The 19,061-nt window shown below is 46.9% G+C and overlaps 2 protein-coding genes across 12 annotated transcripts in view; both read right to left on the bottom strand.

The window, feature by feature from the left end:
* The window catches only part of LOC8036454, a 115,866-nt gene that overhangs the window by 13,389 nt on the left and 83,416 nt on the right, over positions 1 to 19,061 (bottom strand). For all 11 annotated transcript variants that reach the window (XM_040501399.1, XM_040501398.1, XM_040501396.1 and 8 more), the window contains 4 exons: positions 17,257 to 17,460; positions 15,009 to 15,120; positions 13,735 to 13,857; positions 10,092 to 10,348 (listed from right to left, as the gene is read on the bottom strand). In XM_040501399.1, coding sequence (XP_040357333.1) covers positions 10,092 to 10,348; positions 13,735 to 13,857; positions 15,009 to 15,120; positions 17,257 to 17,460 — 696 coding nt within the window. The remainder of the gene's footprint in view (positions 1 to 10,091; positions 10,349 to 13,734; positions 13,858 to 15,008; positions 15,121 to 17,256; positions 17,461 to 19,061) is intronic.
* On the bottom strand, positions 847 to 10,076 carry LOC115328912. Its single transcript, XM_029990360.4, has 2 exons — positions 6,692 to 10,076; positions 847 to 4,462 (listed from the first exon to the last, which is right to left on the bottom strand). Exons 1-2 carry the CDS (start codon positions 6,767 to 6,769, stop codon positions 3,398 to 3,400), a joined length of 1,143 nt encoding a protein of 380 aa, XP_029846220.2. The 5' UTR covers positions 6,770 to 10,076; the 3' UTR covers positions 847 to 3,397.

Consider the following 19,061-nt stretch of genomic DNA (forward strand, 5'->3'; position numbering starts at 1 on the left):
ATCAGTGCCTGTAGATTGTTCGCACGGCGGAAAATTAAACATGTCCACGGACTACAGTCTGGGAAATACGGAAAGCCCAAACCTTCAGAATGCACCTTTGATGTCCCCTGGAAAGATGATATTATGGCTTTAACGTAGACAGCAATTTTGGCTAGAATGTCTGAGGGCACACAACAGCCATCCTGAATTTGGCACAACTTCTGGATTCTCGTTTTGAGTCATTTTAACTTGAATACATCCTACTTACAAACCTGTTGCTTGGTTGCTATTAGAAAAAAAGTCTCTACACCTTAAAAAAAAAAAAAAAAAAGAAAAAAAAGAAAAAAAAAAGGTTTAAATGTCATAGTTTTTATCAAACAAAATAAATAAAAATTTACGAAGTGAAACTCGCTTGTATGTTTTGACCTTTACTAATTCTGTTACTTCAAACATTTTCTTGCCCTGTAAATACTTGATGCAACTGCAGACAGCTTTAAAAACCCAATTTGTTTTTTCATATATTTTGAATTTCGTAATTTAAAAATATAAAAATGTTTCTGCACATACTGTTTAAAATTTAAATAAAATTTCACAAAAAAAACGTCCTCATATGCAAACTAAAATACAGTTTCCGAGTCTGCTTAAAGTTTTTTTTCACATCCGTCAACCAGTAACACTGGTGCAATTGTACTACAGAAACTGTTTGTACAAGTAGGTAGTACAAATGCACCAGTGTACATTTGCAGCAGAACACATAGATAGTAGTAGTAAAAGCAATTTTTTTGTGAAACAAATGCCTTCCAATTAAACTAAATCCCACACAAAACAAGCAGAAACCCAGAGGTTCAGGAAACAACGAGCAACCCATCAACATCAATATAGTACTTTTATTTGCTGATGTCGGCAATAAGGGGTCTAATGACAAGAAAAAGCCGGAGTCTCAGCTGAAAATTTGTGGCAGTACTCTGGCCCACACCTGACAAAATCGTCATACATAAAATATGTTTTTGGGATGGTTCATCTTGGTGCAATCCTTTCGTATGTACCGTGACTCGTACCACACCCCTGTCGAGAATGCCACAGTTGTAACTATTGTGACATGATTGATCACTTATGCCAGCCAATGGGCGTCGTGATCACTTATGCCAGCCAATGGGAGGGAGGCATCACCTGCGAGGCATATACCTGCTGTGGTGGTGACACTACTGCAATGGCCACCCAAGTTCGGGATGTACCAAGTGAATGGAATCGCTGCAAATTTGGTGGACGCAGTCAGGTAACCTCTGTGGCCACATCGCATGGTGACGTGACGTTGGTGACGTCACTTCCATATTTTTTTTTGTCAGTCTTTTCCTAAATAGCTTCCCCTAAATGTATTCTATGTCAAAAGCTTTCAGTACTTTAAAGAAAAAAAGTGCAAGGTGATGCAGTCTACCTAGCAATAGCCACAACACACTCTCAAAACTATTACTCAACATTAATAAACCTTTGACTAGCTCTACAATAAAACTGAAGCAAACATGAAGCAAGAACAAAGAATGACAGGCAACGACGTTCTGGGTCTCCCAGAAGCAGCGGGAGCCAAAGCAACCTGAATATAAAACAGTTTGACGCCGATAGCACCATAACAAGCGTCGAAGGCATCCAGGTCAGACAGATGTTTGTAATGCACAGACGAGTTGTGCCAGCAAAAAGGCTGTGCGAGCAGAAGAGCACCAAATACGAAGGCAATAAATAGTGCAAACATGGGCCGATTTTCTCTCTAGGTTGTCTGCGAACAGAGCATACCACGAGCGCACTACTTAGCCTATTCGTCTGGAGCACACCACACTTATGCAGTGCAGTAAACTCTTTCAACTTTAGTACACAGAAGGCTGGTGGGTAGGGAAGGAAGCTCCCCTCTCCCCTCTATCCTTGCCTGTACCACGAACCGCACCGCAGCGGTGCGACGTGGGCCCGGACAAATTGGGCATTAGAGCATTTCAGTGTAAAGGCTCAGCTAAAATTGTTCCATTAGTGGGCAACGTTTTGGCTAAAACTCTGGCTGTAGCTACTTTTCTGCTAGATGTGGCACATTGTTGCCTGGGGCTCCCAACTAACTTTTTATAATTGTATTTAACTCAAAATCGAAACACAGGTGTACTATTTTCTCTGGAGAAGTGCACAACATTGGCTTTCATACTCGATAAAATGCACTTTTGCACTGAAAGAGAGAAACAAGCAGTGGTGTTGACAAAGGGCATCACAATTCTCTTAAACAGCAAGGATGCTCAATAGCCTTGACCGACACTATTATGCGTGAAGCGGACCAAGAGTTGCAGCATACCCAAAACCCACTATAGGCCACAGCATCAAAGTTTTGTGGCTCTAGCAGTGTTAAAACAGTTTGTTGTTATCTGGGCATGCCAGCATTAACACACAATTCTAAGCACAGGCTCAAATACAAGAGTATACTAGAATAATATTTGAAGACTTCATGTAGGAAACAGTGTAAGTACGCTTATTCCTAACACCTCATGTCGAATGGGTTGTGCACTAAGAAATATTGGACACGGAAATAAAGGAAAGAAGTTAGTCGTGGTTTCAATTTCAAACCAAACAGTAGGTATGCAAACTAGCATGTGCAGAGTCACTCTTGCACATTGGACTAAGAAATGCTTCGTTACAATGCAGCATGGTACCGTGTAAATGCACAATATGGGGCAGATCCTATTGTTTGCTTGGTTTTTGTCTGTGTGTCCAAACACTTACAAAGTATTTTGGTGAGAAGCATGTCGGGACTTATTCACTGGCAAAATGGGAAAGAGTGCAAGAGAGCTATTGAAATTAAGGCAGGCTCATTTGTTGCGCCTAGGTTAGCACCTAGATTAGAAATGCCACGCTGTGGGACATGTCTCATACGGCAATATATTCAGGGCATTGAGCAGCATAGCGCGCGCTTATATGCAGATAAAAATGCGACGCGTGGAAAAGCCCAGACTGATTCCAACTACGACCGCATCCTCCAAGCTGCGGTACCAGTGCTGCAACACAGGGCCGTGAAGCCGTCCACTTTGACGGGATCCTGGATTCCGAGAAATTTAGAAACTGATAAATACAATCGACACAGTTCTAGTTGCGTCAGAATCATCGGTGCCCTTCCAAAACTCGCAAACTCGAGGGACCAGAGAGACAACCGCAGATAGTTCCCAAGGAAACGAGTTTGAAGCGAAAATGCAGAGGTTTCACCAAATGCTGCTGCCTTCGACTGCATTTGGGCCACACGTTTGCTTGCCTGAAGCTCGCGAGACATCGAGGCGTTATCAAAGGTAGGAAGCTCGTGCCCAAGGTGGGAAAATAACTGCCGCTGTCGTCCCGCCGGGGACTGCAATGAGCAACGATGCGACGCAAATGCGCGTGCCTCGGCAAACTCCTCTTTTTAACACTCGTGAACCTTCGTGTCGTTGCCGAACAGCCGCAGCCACGCCGGGCCTTTCCGCCTCCGAGTCCCGGCGGCATCCTTGGGTGCCGGCGCCTCCCCCCCGCCCGCAGAGGCGGGCCTGGCGACACTTGCGACGTACCCCCTCCCTTCCGGATCCTCCGACTCGCTGGCCGATGCCCCCACTGTGGCCCGGCGCTCCAACGCGCGGCCCGCCGTCGCCCTCCGAGCGTGTCCCTCGCACAGGTTGGGCATTGCGCAGCAGAACGCGTCCACGGGAAACGTGGCGACGCTGAGGCTCTCGACTGCCGCTCTGCCGACGGCCGACCTCGGCGCCGTCGCCACGGGCTCGTCAATCGGAAAGGTGCCCCCGAACACGAGTGGTGGCTTCTTCACCCGCTTCCTCTTCCACGCGTCGCTCCGCCGGGCCCCTTCCTGGCGCCGCGACGGCGACTTCTCAGGCTCCTCGATGCTCACGGACTTGGGCACCCTCCTCTCTTCCTCCACATCCCCTTCCCCTTCCGTTGCGTCTTCACCGTCATGCCGGCGCGGACCGGCGGAGCCGAGCCGGAAGACCCGTCCGAGGGCCCGCTTGCAGAAGCGGCCGCCCCGCCTCCGCTCGGGCGAGCCTTCCTCCGTACTGCTCTCCGTGCCGAACGAGGCGGCGGGCTCGCGCTTGGAGCAGTGCACTTTGCGCCGCCTCAGGATGCCCTTCGACGGCCTCGGCGGGGTGGCGCCGCTGCTGGTAGTGGCCACACCGCTCGCCGCCTTCTCGGGGGAGGAGCCCTCCGTCGAGCCGCCCGAGAAGGAGAGCCTGCCCAGGCGTCGGAGGCGCGTCGCGAAGCTCTTGCGCCGCGGGGAGGCGGAGGGCGAGGCAACCAGGAGCGGCGCCCGGAGGTCTTCGAACGGGGAGACGATGCTCGAGCCGGCGGAAGATGGCGCGGCTGTCGCGTTCTCTTCGTCGGCCGCAGAGTTTGGGTTGGGGTCGTTGGCGGTGGCTGAGGTGGCGGCGCCTTCCGTCGAAGAGGCTGGCGACGAACGGTTGCTTTTGGAAACGCTGCCGGCCTGTTGAGAGGGGAGGCAAAGAAGATGAGACCGATTTGGCACGTCCAGTCTTCACGGTGACAAGCGACTGCGCTACAATATTTTTCTTCGGTGCGGAAAAAGGATATCTTCCCCTGGCCTTCGCTGCAATCATTTTTCTCTTTAGATTTCAAATGTGCATTGAAATTTCAAAGAAGCTGTCCCAAAGATGGGTCGGGCACGAAGACATTGCTTTGATTACTCTGAATCTCGTTAACTGACACACAAGCGAAGCTTCAATGCAAAGAAAGTTAACCATTCCCAAATAAACTAGTGTTGCAAAAGACCTAAAGCTCCATTCTGCTTTGAGCAAGGCTTTTGAAACAAGTAGCTGACACTTCTGTTACTTCCAAAGGGTAATGCATTCTACCAACAATTTCAGCTTAGAATGCCACATAGGCAGCAAGATTGGATGAGCAATTTGAAAGCTAAGCTGAGAAAAATCTAGGAATGGAGTTTGCAAAGAGACAAGCTTCATGCTTCTGTTTCAAGTTTCATACTCAATATGACGAGTACTGTATTTTCCGGGCTATAGTTTGCGGACTATAGATGTTTAAAAGTTGAAATTTTAGGCTGTGCGGACTACCCACGCATGTGCACTATACATGAATTTTAATGCGAAAGCATTAACTGTCTTAGGAGCGAGCAGACGCCATCAGTTTGAAGTGTGAAAACGGCACCTTAAATCCTTTCTCCAAGTGTAGCCAGCTCCCAGCTATGAAACCACGCGAAAAGCCAAGACACGGCATGTAGTTTCCCCGATCCCAAAGGAGCGAAGTAAAGCTGATGAATTTTCGGCTTTGGTTCCCATTGGCTGGCGCGCCTCAACGAGGCTCCCATTGGCCGCTGCGCGTCAGTTTCAGTGATCGCTCACCCAATGGTGCTGCTTGTCCGCAAGGCAGCGGCTCCACCGTTCCACGCCCAAGGTCAGCATGCCGCATGCCGCAGACGAAAGGGAGCGAAGAGCGGCGTGCGTGTTTTTGCATTCACAACTCATAAGAAGTGCTTAGGTGTATCTCAGGCTTTTTTGTTTTTCAAGATTGTTCACTATCACGAGATATGACGGATTTTGTGAATGGAAGAGTATGTTAATGATGATTTATGTATAATACAAGCTTCTTTATGAGCTAAGAAAGCAGACATTTGTCAAGGTGTGCCGTATGCGAGAAGATTTTCATGTTGACTAAGCACCGGGGGCAGACTATGCACGGTGTGCGGGCGATGTACAAACTATCTAAGCAAAAACTTATTTTTTCGGCCTAAACTGTTTGGACTATAGCCCGGAAAACATGGTACTTGGTACAAATTAAACAGCACTCAATTCGACTTGTCATTCGATTCTAGTACCTTAGACCTAAGTACTAGTACAGCATCCTTAACACTGTTGTGCAGTGCAATCCATTTATAACGATAATGAGAAAACCCGAAAATCCAATCGTTATCCGTTCATCGTTGTACCTGGAATAGAAAATGATTGTTTCTAGTCTAGAAACTCTACAAACTGATTGTTATAAGCAGTACATCGTTATATGTGGTATCGTTATAAGTAGATTGTACTGTATGTGGTATCGCTTTAAGTGGATTGCACTGTAGTCGTGCTAAACCAGTCTCTGCAATGCCGTTGAACATGAACAAGCCTGTCATTCGAGGGAAAAGCATCAAGCTGGTTTAATATTCATGCCAGTAATTCACGAAATGATTACGACCGCTCCTTCAACTTCGTTATAACGAGGTTTTGCTGTACAATACAAATCGAGCAGAAAAAACTACCGTAAAATCGTGAGCAAGCGCCCACTCGAAATTTGGAGATCGTCACGTAAAATTGGGGGATGGGCGCTCCTTAGGTCAACAATATGTAAAGGTATGGCATTCGTGTATTTTAACAATGTTTGAAAATTTAGAGTGGGAGCTTATTCTGGCATGGGCGGATGCTCGGTATTTTACGGTAGTTATGTGGATGAAACACATGAAACTTCTCTGCCTGCGCGGCGCAACTTTTTCGATGCAGTTGAAACCAGGAGACCTAATGTCTCGTAGAAACACTGCCGTCCCGAACAGGCGACAAGTCAACGCAGCCAAATAGTGGCTTTTCGTAACGACTCGTGCGATTGGCCAGGGGGCGGAAAGCGAGGAAAGACGGCACAAAACCAAAAGAGGAGGAAGAAGGCCGGGAGAAGCGTAAGCAACACAAACAACAAAGGTGCCACCTACCGACAGGTCGAGACGAGGAGGCGCCAGCGACTGCAGCAAAACAACGTCGCAGTTTGCGCTCGGCCGAATGCCCTTCATCGCGGAGACCAGTCTTGCGTCGCTTCACCCTCGCCGCAGGGAAAAGTGCTGGCCCGTGAAACGCAGGAGCCACAGCAAACGAGCCAAAAAAGAAAAAGTGCACGCACAAAAAAGAAAAAAGGAATCCAGACGAAACCAAAAGAAAAGAAAAAAAAAAAGGGCAACTCTTAACGAGCTTCTGCAATCGCGTTGTCGCAGGAGCACGTGCGCCTGAAACAAAGGGCTAGGACCCCCGCGCAGGTAAAAAAGAAACGACAGCGAAATAAAAACATACTTGGACTGGGAAAAATGCGACAAAAAAGTGCAAGGCAAGGGGAAGGGAGGTGTGTCGAACTTCCCCTAAAGAGCAGCATAGAGGCGAACCCCACAAACCCTTCGCACAACCCAGCCGCGGGTCGACCGCGACGACCCGAATGGCTTGCAAAGACGGCGTCAAAGGTTTTTAAGTTTAACGTCTCCGTCGCAGGCAATTGGGGATTACTGCAGGATCCCATCGCTAAAACAAACAAACGAAGCGCGGCACGTGTTTGGGGGAGCGGCGGCTAGGCCGACCGGCATCCCCCCCGCCCGGAGAGTGAGGAGGTTGCGGTTGCCATGCAAAAATCAATATGCACGGATATGGTCGGGAAGGGGGGGGGGGGGGAGCAAACGAGGAGGCTTCCCCACCTATTAGCCGGATTAATATTTCACGTCTACCTCTCGCCCTCGTGCTCCGGTTTCGTCCTTCGTCAAAGGGGCGTGGTGCGGCCGCCCCGCCCCGCATGACCTAGATTTCTCACCTTTCTGGATTGCCGGGGCGCGTCACTCTTCGAGATTCGTTTTGTGATTTTTGTGGACTGTCGTAGCAATCATACACGAGTTGACGACTAACTCTGCCAATGTGTACCCCTGCTTTGAAGGAGCCCTTAAAACTCGAAAGAAAATTTGAGTTCCTCGAAACCAAAGTGACCAAACTGTAGGCTACGCGAGACCCGTTCGCAAAATGGTCCACGACCCTTGAGACACCGTGTCTATAGCGGGGTGACCGCAAGTCCGCAGTCGCACGTCGTACAAAATACGAGGAGTTCGACGGTCGAAGCGTATTTGCTTCCGACATTGGCACGCTTCGAACGGGTCCGCCGACAGTTTTTGCACGACCGTCGTACAAGGAAAACACATGCCTCGAACAGCGTCTGCAGACCGTCTTTTGTACGACGTAGCAGCAGTGTGACTCCGACTCGAGGCTTTTAAAACGATTGTATGCACCAGAATTTCCCTCCATCGGGGAAGCTAAGCTATGCATTTCGTGCCTCGTCTTAAAGCAACATAAACTGTGCAAGCGGTGGAAACAGTGCGAGCAAAGCAAAAAATAAGTGCCGCTCCCTTTGTCAGGCCGTTCTTCCGCATACTTACAATGAGTCGTGGAGATGAGGGCAACAAGAGGTGTGAGCGCATAAAACGCGGTTATAATACCACTGGGGCAATGTACAAAAGAACTTCCGTATACCGTAAGAGCACTTTTAAAAAAAGTTTTTTTGCGAGGTCAGTGCTTTAAATGTTTAACACTGCGTACAACGAGCTCCATAAGACTCTTCCCTTAAAAATTGCTATTTTTACTATGCCAAACACTATGTACACATATAAAGGACCCACTTTACTTGTACCCAACGTTAAAAAATCCGTGTCCAGAATGGTGAAAATTCTATTTTGCCTATCACAATTGCAGTGACAACCACTACAACCAGGGCACTCCTCCTGCCAAACGTTTGCCAAGTATCGCACCTTTAGGATCCCCCTACAGACGCTTTTAACAATCACCTTCTGCAAGCAACTATCTTTGTCTAGTGGGCCGTGGAACATATTCTAAGTGTGCACAATTGCTCTCTTCTGCAGAATATCATACACTGCCCATGCCACCAAAGCCCAGTGACTCGGCGTTTTTCGCCCAGGTGGTAAGCACTGGAAAGGGGTACACGCTCCTTCCGAAACTCCTTCGCTTTTTTTGGAAGCACCGCAAACCTTAGACGACGACAAACACGAAACGCGCCGACAAAGCCGAGATCCCACGAATTCCGGCTAGTCGTCCCCCGTGAGCCTAGCCACGCACGTTCCAGCTCGTCGACTGCCTCACGTGCGTCCACCACATTCGGATCTATCGAAGATGGGCATGCCGTCCCTGAGCGAGGTCTACTTCAAGATTTTCGCCCACCCCCAAGAGAGGAGCCGTACTTCAATCGCCACTAGCCAAACGGGGTGGTGGAAGCTACGTGCCTGGATCAGGCGACCGAACTGCCCAGCGAGCACATAGCTTCCACCAACATTACTAGGTTGTCAATTGTCAAGCTCCTAGAATGCCTAGAGGCTTTTCGTGGCGCCCCTCTGTGGTGCACGTTACACCATTGGCCAACCCTATGGACGGAATCGACGGATTAGCGGGACTTTGGATGCACACTGCCCACGGTAGAAAGTGGTTCCATCGCATTTTTTTTTTTGGTGAACATAAAGATTAACGTATTTTACGGTGTATAAGACACACCCTTTTTCCAAAATTTTCAACACTGCATCTTCTATGCATATTTTTTTTTCCTTTTTGGCAAACTCTGAAGGAACTCCTGTCAATGCTAATTAGGGTAGTCTTTTTTTAACTATTATATTGCATGCAGGATGTTTCTTAAAGCGTGACTGCCATTTTTTCCCCCGCAAATTTGGAGCTTCCTAAGTTTTCTTAGAGACTAGCGCTTTGAGCCGTTAATTGGTAAGTACAGCATTTCACGATATCTGCACAACCACACGTCATTAAGTTTCTTTGCGGCAAGTCTGTGAATATAGGTGCGTCTTATACACAGTTGAGTCTTGTATAGTAATTTTTACTTACAAACTTGCGAAAAGGGGGGGGGTGTGTCTATACAACAATGTGTCTTATACACCGGAAAATACGGTATGCCAAAAGAGCATCATTCGAAAACAACTTTTGTGTGTTCCAGGTGGAGCATAGCCGATAGTGGTGCTAGGAATGCTATCCACCTAAGCTTGCTCAGGCAACAGAGAAGAATTATTTTTGAACACCGCTCTTCCGGGGAGCTTGCCAACCGACAGGTCTCTTAGTCTGACTTCCACTGTAATGTCAGCTTACTGGCAGACGGGGTATCGACCGTTCAAATAATCGCCTCCTGCGCGCTGCCGTCTCAGTTAACTGGGCTGTGGGGCGCGTCTTCTGATTGTGTGCAGTAGCTAATTTCTGAAGAATGCCGGGTGTTCACGGCGCTGTGACTCGGCATTTTTCGTTCGGGTGACTGGCGCCGGAACGGTGCCTGGAAAGTCCGCTCGAGCACGGTCCACTCACGGAGTGCATGCTGGCTTGGTAGTAGTCGAAGGAAGTGGTGCCCGTTGCAGACGCGGGCGAGCCGGGCGCTTCGGCAAACTGCGACGCCGTTCCGTTCATCAGGGGCTGCTGGTGCACGCCGGAGGCCGTGCCGCCACTCCCGTAGCCATAGTCTGTCCCAACCTGGGGCATGCCTCCCAAATTCCAGCTGGACGTGGGCGGTGCGCCCTGCGTGCTAAATGTCGTCTGCTGCTGCTGCTGACGCTGGGACAAGGCATCTGCAAGGCGACAGAGAGCATAGACTCAAGAGAGGGAACAACTCAAACCATGAAAAGCGTTCGCAATTTAATGGCAGACACCTCCTGCGCAGATTGATGGTGAGCGAGCATGCGTTGCGTAGTCGCGTGGCAAGGAGTAAAGCAAGCGGAGAGCTGGTAATGTTTACAGATGATCAATGCTTTCGTCATTTCCTCGTAGCTCTCACTGCAAATTCGGCCCACAAGCCGTGCGACACCGATCGAGCAGTTGGAAACCCTGTGTAATCTAGACACACCAAGAGGCAAGTCAGAGTCGTCGAGCTGTGGGAAAAAGCTTGCCGTGATATCCAAAGAAATGGCCCACCCCCAAAAGATGGCCCACCCTTAAAAATCCTAATATCTGGATTCAGGTCATTTGTGCAACGAGAAGAAATTATTAGTTTTGATACTAATAGAAAAAGTCCAAGCTAACTTTAGCAGCATGCACAACACTCCTCTTTTGTCTTTAAAATAATATACTTGCTGTCTGGTCCAAGGCAACTGATGCAGGAACAAGCTGAAGAGAAACCAGGTCCAGCATTTGTTTTTCAGCTTTTTCTTTTCTTTGTATTGTCACACGCAGAAGGCTGATTAGCCCCTCCCCCTTTCCCAACACATCTGGTGTCTGTGGGGGTAAGCTATCTTTTTGCGACATTACTATACCCTATTCGCTCAATTTCAGGAAACTTCAACAAACAAAGTCTGCCCGTCGACCTTTCCCCACAGAGTCTGCGAAGAAGAGAACAGCGGGAGGTAACAGCTCTACATTAGAATGCAATCCATACTTGGATTCTAAACTTATTGATGCACACAAAATCCACACGTAGACAATACTCTGGAATCCAAATACGATCTGTGGAGCGTAAAACACCGGTCTCCTTTCGCAAGCTGCACCCATGATTTCTCCGCAAAAGAGATATACGCAGACTGTAATAACAAAAATGCAGCGTCATGTTGTAAATGAGGCAAATCAAAAGGTGAAGAACCTTCCCTAAGGTAAAAATCGATAAACGTAGGAGACGGAAGTTTGCCCACGTTAGTTTTTTCTGACTGAACGAGGCCGTCAACTAGTGATATTTAGAGGTTGAAAATTGGACAGCAATAAACAAAGCGGCAAATAGACCTTTTTCACAGCCCCGTCCAGCTACCATCGGCGGCGGTCGCCATTTCTGGGATACGAGACGTGCGTCCCTGCCAATTGCCGACGTGGCCCACATGTCCGATGTGCGACTGGTAGCCATGCGCGAATGGTGAATTTTGAGTTTGAAGCGAATTCGAAGCGAATACTGGTTTTGGTCGATGACTTTTGAATCAAATATCTCCAAGTTTTTCACTACTGCATTACGCCTACACGAAAACCCACTTGAACTTGTCATGGGTGTTCCCAAGCTTCTACTTGTCCATATCAAAGTAAAGATAATTTTACTCTAGCTATATTTATGAACTGTGACCTCAGGAAGTCCATTTTCTATATGGGAATGGCAATTAAACTATGAATTTGTCTTAAAATTCAGGCCAGCGAAACCTAATCGAAGGGATTTATACAGTGGACTCCTCTTAAACGGAACTCGAAGGGACAGAAAAATTTGTTCCGTTTATCAGAAGTTTCATTAAAGCAAAGCACATAAAATGAGTGAAATATGACTTTATTTCACAAGCATGATGTCCAGCTAATGTAGCTGACTAGAAAAAAGAGGTAATGGTAGTTTGTTTTGCATTTTGTAATCGCTTTTTGACGAAGTAGGTGTGCATGCCTTGGAGGTACAAAGGTTTCTGTTGACTGCTGCACCTTCCCCAGAAATAGTCTTAAAGACTAGGCCGTGGCGCTTTTTAAAACGGCTGAGCCAACCGTCGCTCATTTTGAAGTTATCTATTCCCAACTGAGACGCAATCTCTCCAGCCTTTTCTTCGAGGATGGGGCCGCTGATCGGGAAATTAGCACTTCGCGCGCGCTTAAACCAGAGAAAAAGGACGTTCTCTATTTCCTCAAAAGGCGTCTTTCGCATCCTCCTTCGGTCGGTGGCAAAGCTTCCGCGCTTTACAGCGTCTTGAATCTTTTCTTTGTCCTTTGATATCCTTGAGAGTGTAGACTTCGGGATATCGAACTTCCTTGCGATCTCAGTCTTCGAGAGGTCACCACGATCCAGCTCTTGACGGATCTTCATTTTCGTAGCAAGCGAGATCGCTTGGTGCGGCCGCTTTTTTACCGCTTCCATCACAACACGGCAAGCGGACGCTGGTTTGTGTACTCGATGGTAAACGTGACGCGCAACAGACGAGGCGCTAACCCTAATGGCGGTAGAAAGACTGGATTGGATTGCCTTAATATAATGGCTTGGATGGATGGATGAATGAATGGCTGTACCGTACCCTTTGTAACGAGCGGCACCTCGCGTCACCTAGCCTAACAACTTCTTTTTTTTTTTATAATAATATTTGTATAAATTTTGTTCTAACACAACCCCTTTTCCTTTAAAGTGTCCTCAGTCTTGGCTATTGCGTACTCCATGGTTGTGAGACTGCTGTAGCTATTTCCGATGTCCGCGGTCGCCATGGGTAGTTTCGGTTTCGGTCCCGTTTAACCGAAGTAAGCAAAAAGGGGGGTTCCGATTACCCGAAGAATTTATCATTAAATACATAGGAAACCAACCGAAACAACCTTTAGAGTTCCGTTTATCCGAATTTTCCGTTTAAGCGAGTTTCGTTTAATGGGAGTCCACTGTAGGTCGTCTTGCTATATGCAAATATTCTTCGTTAAATATAGAATTTCAGAAAATAAATACAATCATGAATTATGAACATAGGTTGCCAGAACATCTATGCCTGGCATATGCTCTAGTATAATAGCCACAGAGTAATTTTAAAAATTTTGCTGTAGTGCAGATATCAGCATTCACAATCTTTCTGTTTCTTTTTACAAACACCAGGCGCGCACGTGCACCATCTCACTTTGAAGGTGGGCTTTCCTCTTAAGAATGTGACTGCAATAATTTGTAGTTCCCAAAGTGTTGATCGCGGTGGGCAAGCCCCAAAGGATGCGCTTCTTAGCGAGCATCGGTGCATTGTGGAGAAGCAACACCCGTGGAAGCGAGGTCTGTGGGTACCGCTTTTTTGCAGAGCAGCGGTGCTCGGTGAGAAGCACGCCTAACAAGCTGACCTGCCGCGGTCAACACTTTGAAAAATATGAATATCAGAGTTCATCTCGAAGCAAATATTGAATAGCGTATTATTAGAATATTCATACAACACTAGCGATCGGGGTACGTGCCCAGATGAGGGCAGACCCAGACAGTTGGCTCAGTGGTCACTAGATGGCATGCACTTTTGAAAAGAGTATATTAAGCGAACGGGTCTGGAGGTTTATTTACACTGGTCAGCGGTGGTGTCTGTCGCATTTGTGTTCTCGGCGTAGGCGGGCGGGTCCTGGTAGGAGCTGTAGTTTGCCTGTGCAGCCGAGGTGTCGTAACCCTGGTAGGCTGCCCCGTAGGCACCTGGAATTGCAGCATCTGATTTGTAGCATAAAACAAACATGATGGGGCCATGGCCTAGAAGTTAAAACTTCGTAAACTGTATTTTGAGATTCATAAACTCTAAAAGAAAGCCTCCTGAAGTTTCCCATAAAAGCTGGAATAATTTGCACCAAAATAAATTACTCCCTACGTTCTATTGCCAGGCCAAGAGAGGCACCAATCACCAGGACCGACAAACGGCAAAGACTGCACATTTTCGAACGACAACAGCACCACTTATAAGGCTTCCCATTGAAAAAATAACTAGACTTGAACTTCGGTTTCTTTTTCAACATTCTAGCTCCTCGGCTAATTTAAAGACAGCTAAGGTGTCTCCGCTTGATGCTTAAAATTGTCCCTGAACATTCCCGCTGTACAATATCGGACCAGTGCCCTCCCAACTACGACAGAATTCAGGGGTGGGCACTTGCTTACAACGATCCCGACGCCAACAATAGACAAGATGACAGGTGCATGAAAACAGGTGCGAGCGCTTGGATAATTTACAAAAATCGGAACACAAGTTTTTAAATATTTGCTTTGTGCTCAATGAAACAATTTTTAACAGAAATATCACTACTACGGATGTGCAAATCGTGGTAAGAACTGAATAGTGCAGTGTCATCCCAAGCACTAACACTGTTAACAGAATTGGTTGTCGTGGTTTTCCGTAGCACTGTGAAGGTTATGAATGATGCAGCGCCATTCAATTCGAACCACTATTGGCAGAATCCTAATCATTACGCAGTGAATCCACCAATTTATATTCAGGGTGTGCGAATGCATAAAATTTAAGACATGAATAGAATATTTTTATTATTTAAATTGAACAAATAAAATGCTCAATTCACATCCAAAACATTAAATATCTGCATGTCCCCTAATTTAAATTCAATTATTTTAATGACAGGTAAACCCAAGAAAATCCAAAAGTGTCAATATTCCAACTCCAACTGCCAAAAAAAAAACAAAAAAAAGTCTTCAAGAGTTCCTTGAGAAAAAAAAATGTCCCACACTTAGCAGCACTGCTCCAGATCTGTGAATGCAAATCCTACTTGCATCAAAGAAAGCCAGATCAAAGCAAGCATAGAAGAAAGGCAATAGCGCAAAACTTTGAAGACTGAAGCTGTCACCTGAGGCACTGGAGTTGTCCTCCTGGTAGTGAGCCGTCTCTGCGATCGGCTCTTCATGCAGCGGTGCCTCGTAGCCAACATACCCAGCCTGTCCAGGGAAGGCCTGTCCATCCTTCGGATAAGCACGAAAGGGAAGACACTGGTAAGATAGGACATCGCGGAACATGCAGCATCCCCATCTAGGGGCTTTCGTGTAATGTGGCAAAATCTATGACAAGACGGAACCTTACAACAGAGGTAAATTTTTCAACTCCTTGCTTACTGTAATTTAAACAAATTCTCCACTAGGGGTGGATACTAGACACTGCACAAATAGAAAGAATCAGGTGGCAACAGGTTTTTGTTCCCGATGCCAAGCCAAGAGATGGCACTAACTAAAGTGGCGATAAACTAGAGAGCCTAGATTAATGACAAATGCCACCTGCGGAGATGGTTTCAAGTTGACATGCGCTGCATTATCGAGTGGCAAGGAAAAAAGAAAATGAAAAGGGGGAGATGTTTACAGACGGTCGATGCTTCCTGTGTAGCCTCCTCGCAGCCTGCATGGCAAACGAGGCCCCTAAACGATGTGACCCCGACAGAGCAGATGGAAACTCTCTGTAATGCAGGCTCTCTAAAGCAACCTGGAGAGCTCGGAGCTTCTTTACGAGGACAGTATTGGGTATCCACCGTGTTTTATGTTCCCTCATGGCAAATACGACAGGTCAATAACAATACTGGGGACATCACTCAAAACAGGAGGTCTTCACATGCGGCAGGCTTTCATTGTGAAAGCCAGCGCCGCCCTGGTTGTTGCCTCTCTAACATCCTGCAGATCGGATAAGTGTCCAGCAGTCAACCTAGTATTTTAATTAAACCTTTAACATAGGTTACTACTAACATGTGCACCCCAGACCAGTATTACTAAAATATTATAACAGACACAGACTGGTGCCCCCCTTTGCTTTCCTCCTAATAAAAGGTAGACATTGTTGTGTGGGCAAAAGAACCCTCATTTTATTCCGCTCGCTGGTGTTATAGCCAGCATCGTACACACGTCAAAAACTCTATCTGCCATGTGGAGCATTAATGGTGTGGGCAATGCACTATTATCATGCTGACACAGTTGAGTCCATTTATATCACACCCAGGTATTTAGAATTAGTTTATATCAAACAGTCCAAACATCCCCTTGAAAACCCGAACATTGCTGTCTCTGCGCGACTCCTTAACCACAAAATAAAAAAAGCGAAAAAAAAGGCTTTGTCGAGTGTGTCGACAACAGTTGAGCAGACGCACTTTGAAGGCCTTATCTTGGTTTACCTTTCTCTTTCGCCGTTTTTACTTTGCCCATTTTTTTCTTTTCTGCCTTTCTTTTTTTTGCTGCCTGAATTTAGTGATGTTGCTTGCTTAACTTTATTCTATGCATCGTGACCTTTTTCTTTTATGCTGCTCACTTTTTCCCTTCTCCCATTTTTTTAAAATTGTTTTCTTGTTTTGCTGTTGGCGCTGTGTGGAGGTCGTACCCAAGCGTAAACGATCACAAACACCGTAGCGTAAAAGAGGGCTGTGTTTGTGATCTTCACCAACTAAGCTCTAGTGTATTTAGCGGCATTTTAGAGGCTCTATTTGGCAAGGTCCCATTTGTCGCAGCCTTCAGTATTAGCAGAGACACGCAAACATTTCAACTGGAGCTTAAGTTAACATATTTTTGTATATCCAATTATCGAGATATCAAACTATTTTATGGTCCCCTTTGAATTCAATATATCCAAATTTGACTGTATTACAGACATCACCTTGTGTTCCACAACACAAAAACAAAAAAACAAACAAAGAGAACTGACACTGGGCTCATTTTGATTTACCTGCACCTTCTGGTGGAGTGTAATACAGCAGGTGATGCGCACTTGGTGCACACCACCGTATTTGAGTTAAAAGCGTAGTCTAGGTGAAAGCACAACCAGAAGTGCATTGCTCTGCACTGCACTACACGTTTCTGCACCGGTGCAGGCAGGTGCGGGTAAATTGACCGAGCCTTGCAAAAGAATTCCCTTGTCTTAACGCTCGATAAGCACAGACACTGGATGTTAGCGGTAACGAAAACGAACGAGGGCACAGGCAAAGCACGAGGATGCCCGTAACATTCTAAAGAGGCTCAACCACTGCAAAGCACCATGCCACCAGGTGGCATCCGCCATCCTCTTTGACCTCGCCGCATTGCACGGCCTACGGCGGCGAAAGGGAAGGCAGAGAGAGAGACACCCACCCCGCAAGCCTGGAGCAGCAGGGCAAAGGCAGACAGCCACGGGGGGTCACCTAGCTCCTCGAGCTCCCCCTGCCCCTGGCTGAAGTGGGGGTCATGGTACTTGAGCCGCAGGGCCAGCTGGTAGGCCCGTGAGGCCACCCCTAGAGGCAGGCACGGGGGGTCCTTTGCCATCGCCGCCGCCACCACTTCACAGTAGTGCAGGGCCTGACGGGGAACAAAGGGGACGGGGTTGGCAAATGCGCCGGCAGACGTTCGGCGCAGCAGAGCGCAAAGCAGCAATGCATTAAAATGGCGTAGAAGCTTATGGACCTTGTAAGCCATAATACACATAGAAGGGAGGGTTTGTCTCGTAGTTATGCATCAGTAAGGGGTTCACATCTGCCGAAATAGTTCTTAAACCGGAAAAACACTTCTTATTGAGGGCAGGTACTCTACAAGGAGTTTCGAGGAGCCCCCGAGGGTAACTCTAGGGCATCAGTACTCTAGGGCATCGGTTCTCCAACTGGGTTCTTATCCTTCCCAGAGTACCCTCCAAGGGTTACCTTAACCATCCCCACCCCCAACTGGCACGTTCCTCCAGTTCGAGCATTATTTGAGCAGATTCGAGCCACCCACCGATGCCCAACTACAGTAGGCTCGCGATAAATCAAACTCGAAAATTTCATACTTCTGGTTACTTCAAACGAATTTTTAAATTTTGGTTGTTCCGCTATGATTTTAATGTATTCATAAGCCCCTTAATTAGAACGGCGTTTGTGTGGAATTCATACTTTTTGCTCTTCCGACCCTCTTGAGTGCACTTCTTTTCGAGCACCGGTGCACTGCAAAGAAGCAACACTTGCGGAGCTTCTTCAGCGGCGCACTGGTGCTCGGTGAAAAGCGCACTAGCGGGCACACACGAGCTATGAAAACGGGCACCACGCGAAAATTTAGATAGCAACTTGTGCGGACACTGTGACGTGCCAGCATGGCACAGGTCCACGTCACAGCATCCGGGCAAGTTTCTATGAAAACTTCCACGCGGATCCCGTTTTCATCGCTCGTGTCGCCTGCAGGTTCACATTAGGCAACTTGTTGGACCGATGAACAAATATAATCTTGCTTCGAGTTGTCACTTGCTGTCGAAACAGTCCACGATAAACAACGTTTTTGAGGGATAACTGAACTAAACCTAGGTCACACATTTCACAAATAGTACATCATGTGTGGCATACCCGCTTATAATCAGTAGGCCTATGTAGAGGAAACCCTCAAATATCTGCTTGGTATGCGTAGCCATTCATAGGGCAAATCTTAATTTTATCTTGCATCATATTTACATCATATCTAAATAATAATAATAGTTTATTTCCATGAAGCATGGTGGAGCAAAGGGTAAAAGCCTCAAAGGAGGCTTGACCAGCCCTCGGCCCCCTACATTGGCATTGCGGCAAAAAAAAAAAAAAAAAAATGTATATTATGTGCTCCAGATTACAAAACAGCCATTAGTCACCTAAAGAGATAGCAAGCACAGTTGTTGCAAACAGAAATCCAAAAAAACACAAAACAGTGCATTCTGTATAGCACAAACAAATTAATGAATCATTTGAGTGGGGGAGGTAAATCACTGCTACATATAAAGAGAACGCAAAGCCTTGAAGGAGATAGAGTCAACGCAAATTTCTTTTTCTAGAAGGAAATTTAACAGTTTTGGTACGGTATATCGTAACATTTGCCTACCATAGTTTGTAGAACAGTAAACAACCTTCCAATACTCCATGTGTCTAGTTAAGTGAACGTGTACATTTGGTGTCAATGCCGCTAGA

The sequence above is a fragment of the Ixodes scapularis genome, unplaced genomic scaffold (genome assembly GCF_016920785.2).
Source record: "Ixodes scapularis isolate PalLabHiFi unplaced genomic scaffold, ASM1692078v2 PGA_scaffold3__209_contigs__length_174095766, whole genome shotgun sequence".
Lineage (NCBI taxonomy): Eukaryota > Metazoa > Arthropoda > Arachnida > Ixodida > Ixodidae > Ixodes > Ixodes scapularis.

What these genes read in the sequence shown, in the direction of transcription:
- LOC115328912 (XM_029990360.4), bottom strand. Translation starts at nt 6,769, where the DNA reads ATGAAGGGCATTCGGCCGAGCGCAAACTGCGACGTTGTTTTGCTGCAG. An exon ending in CTCCTCGTCTCGACCTGTCG is followed by an intron (nt 4,463 to 6,691) that starts GTAGGTGGCACC and finishes CCCTCTCAACAG; the next exon opens with GCCGGCAGCGTTTCCAAAAG.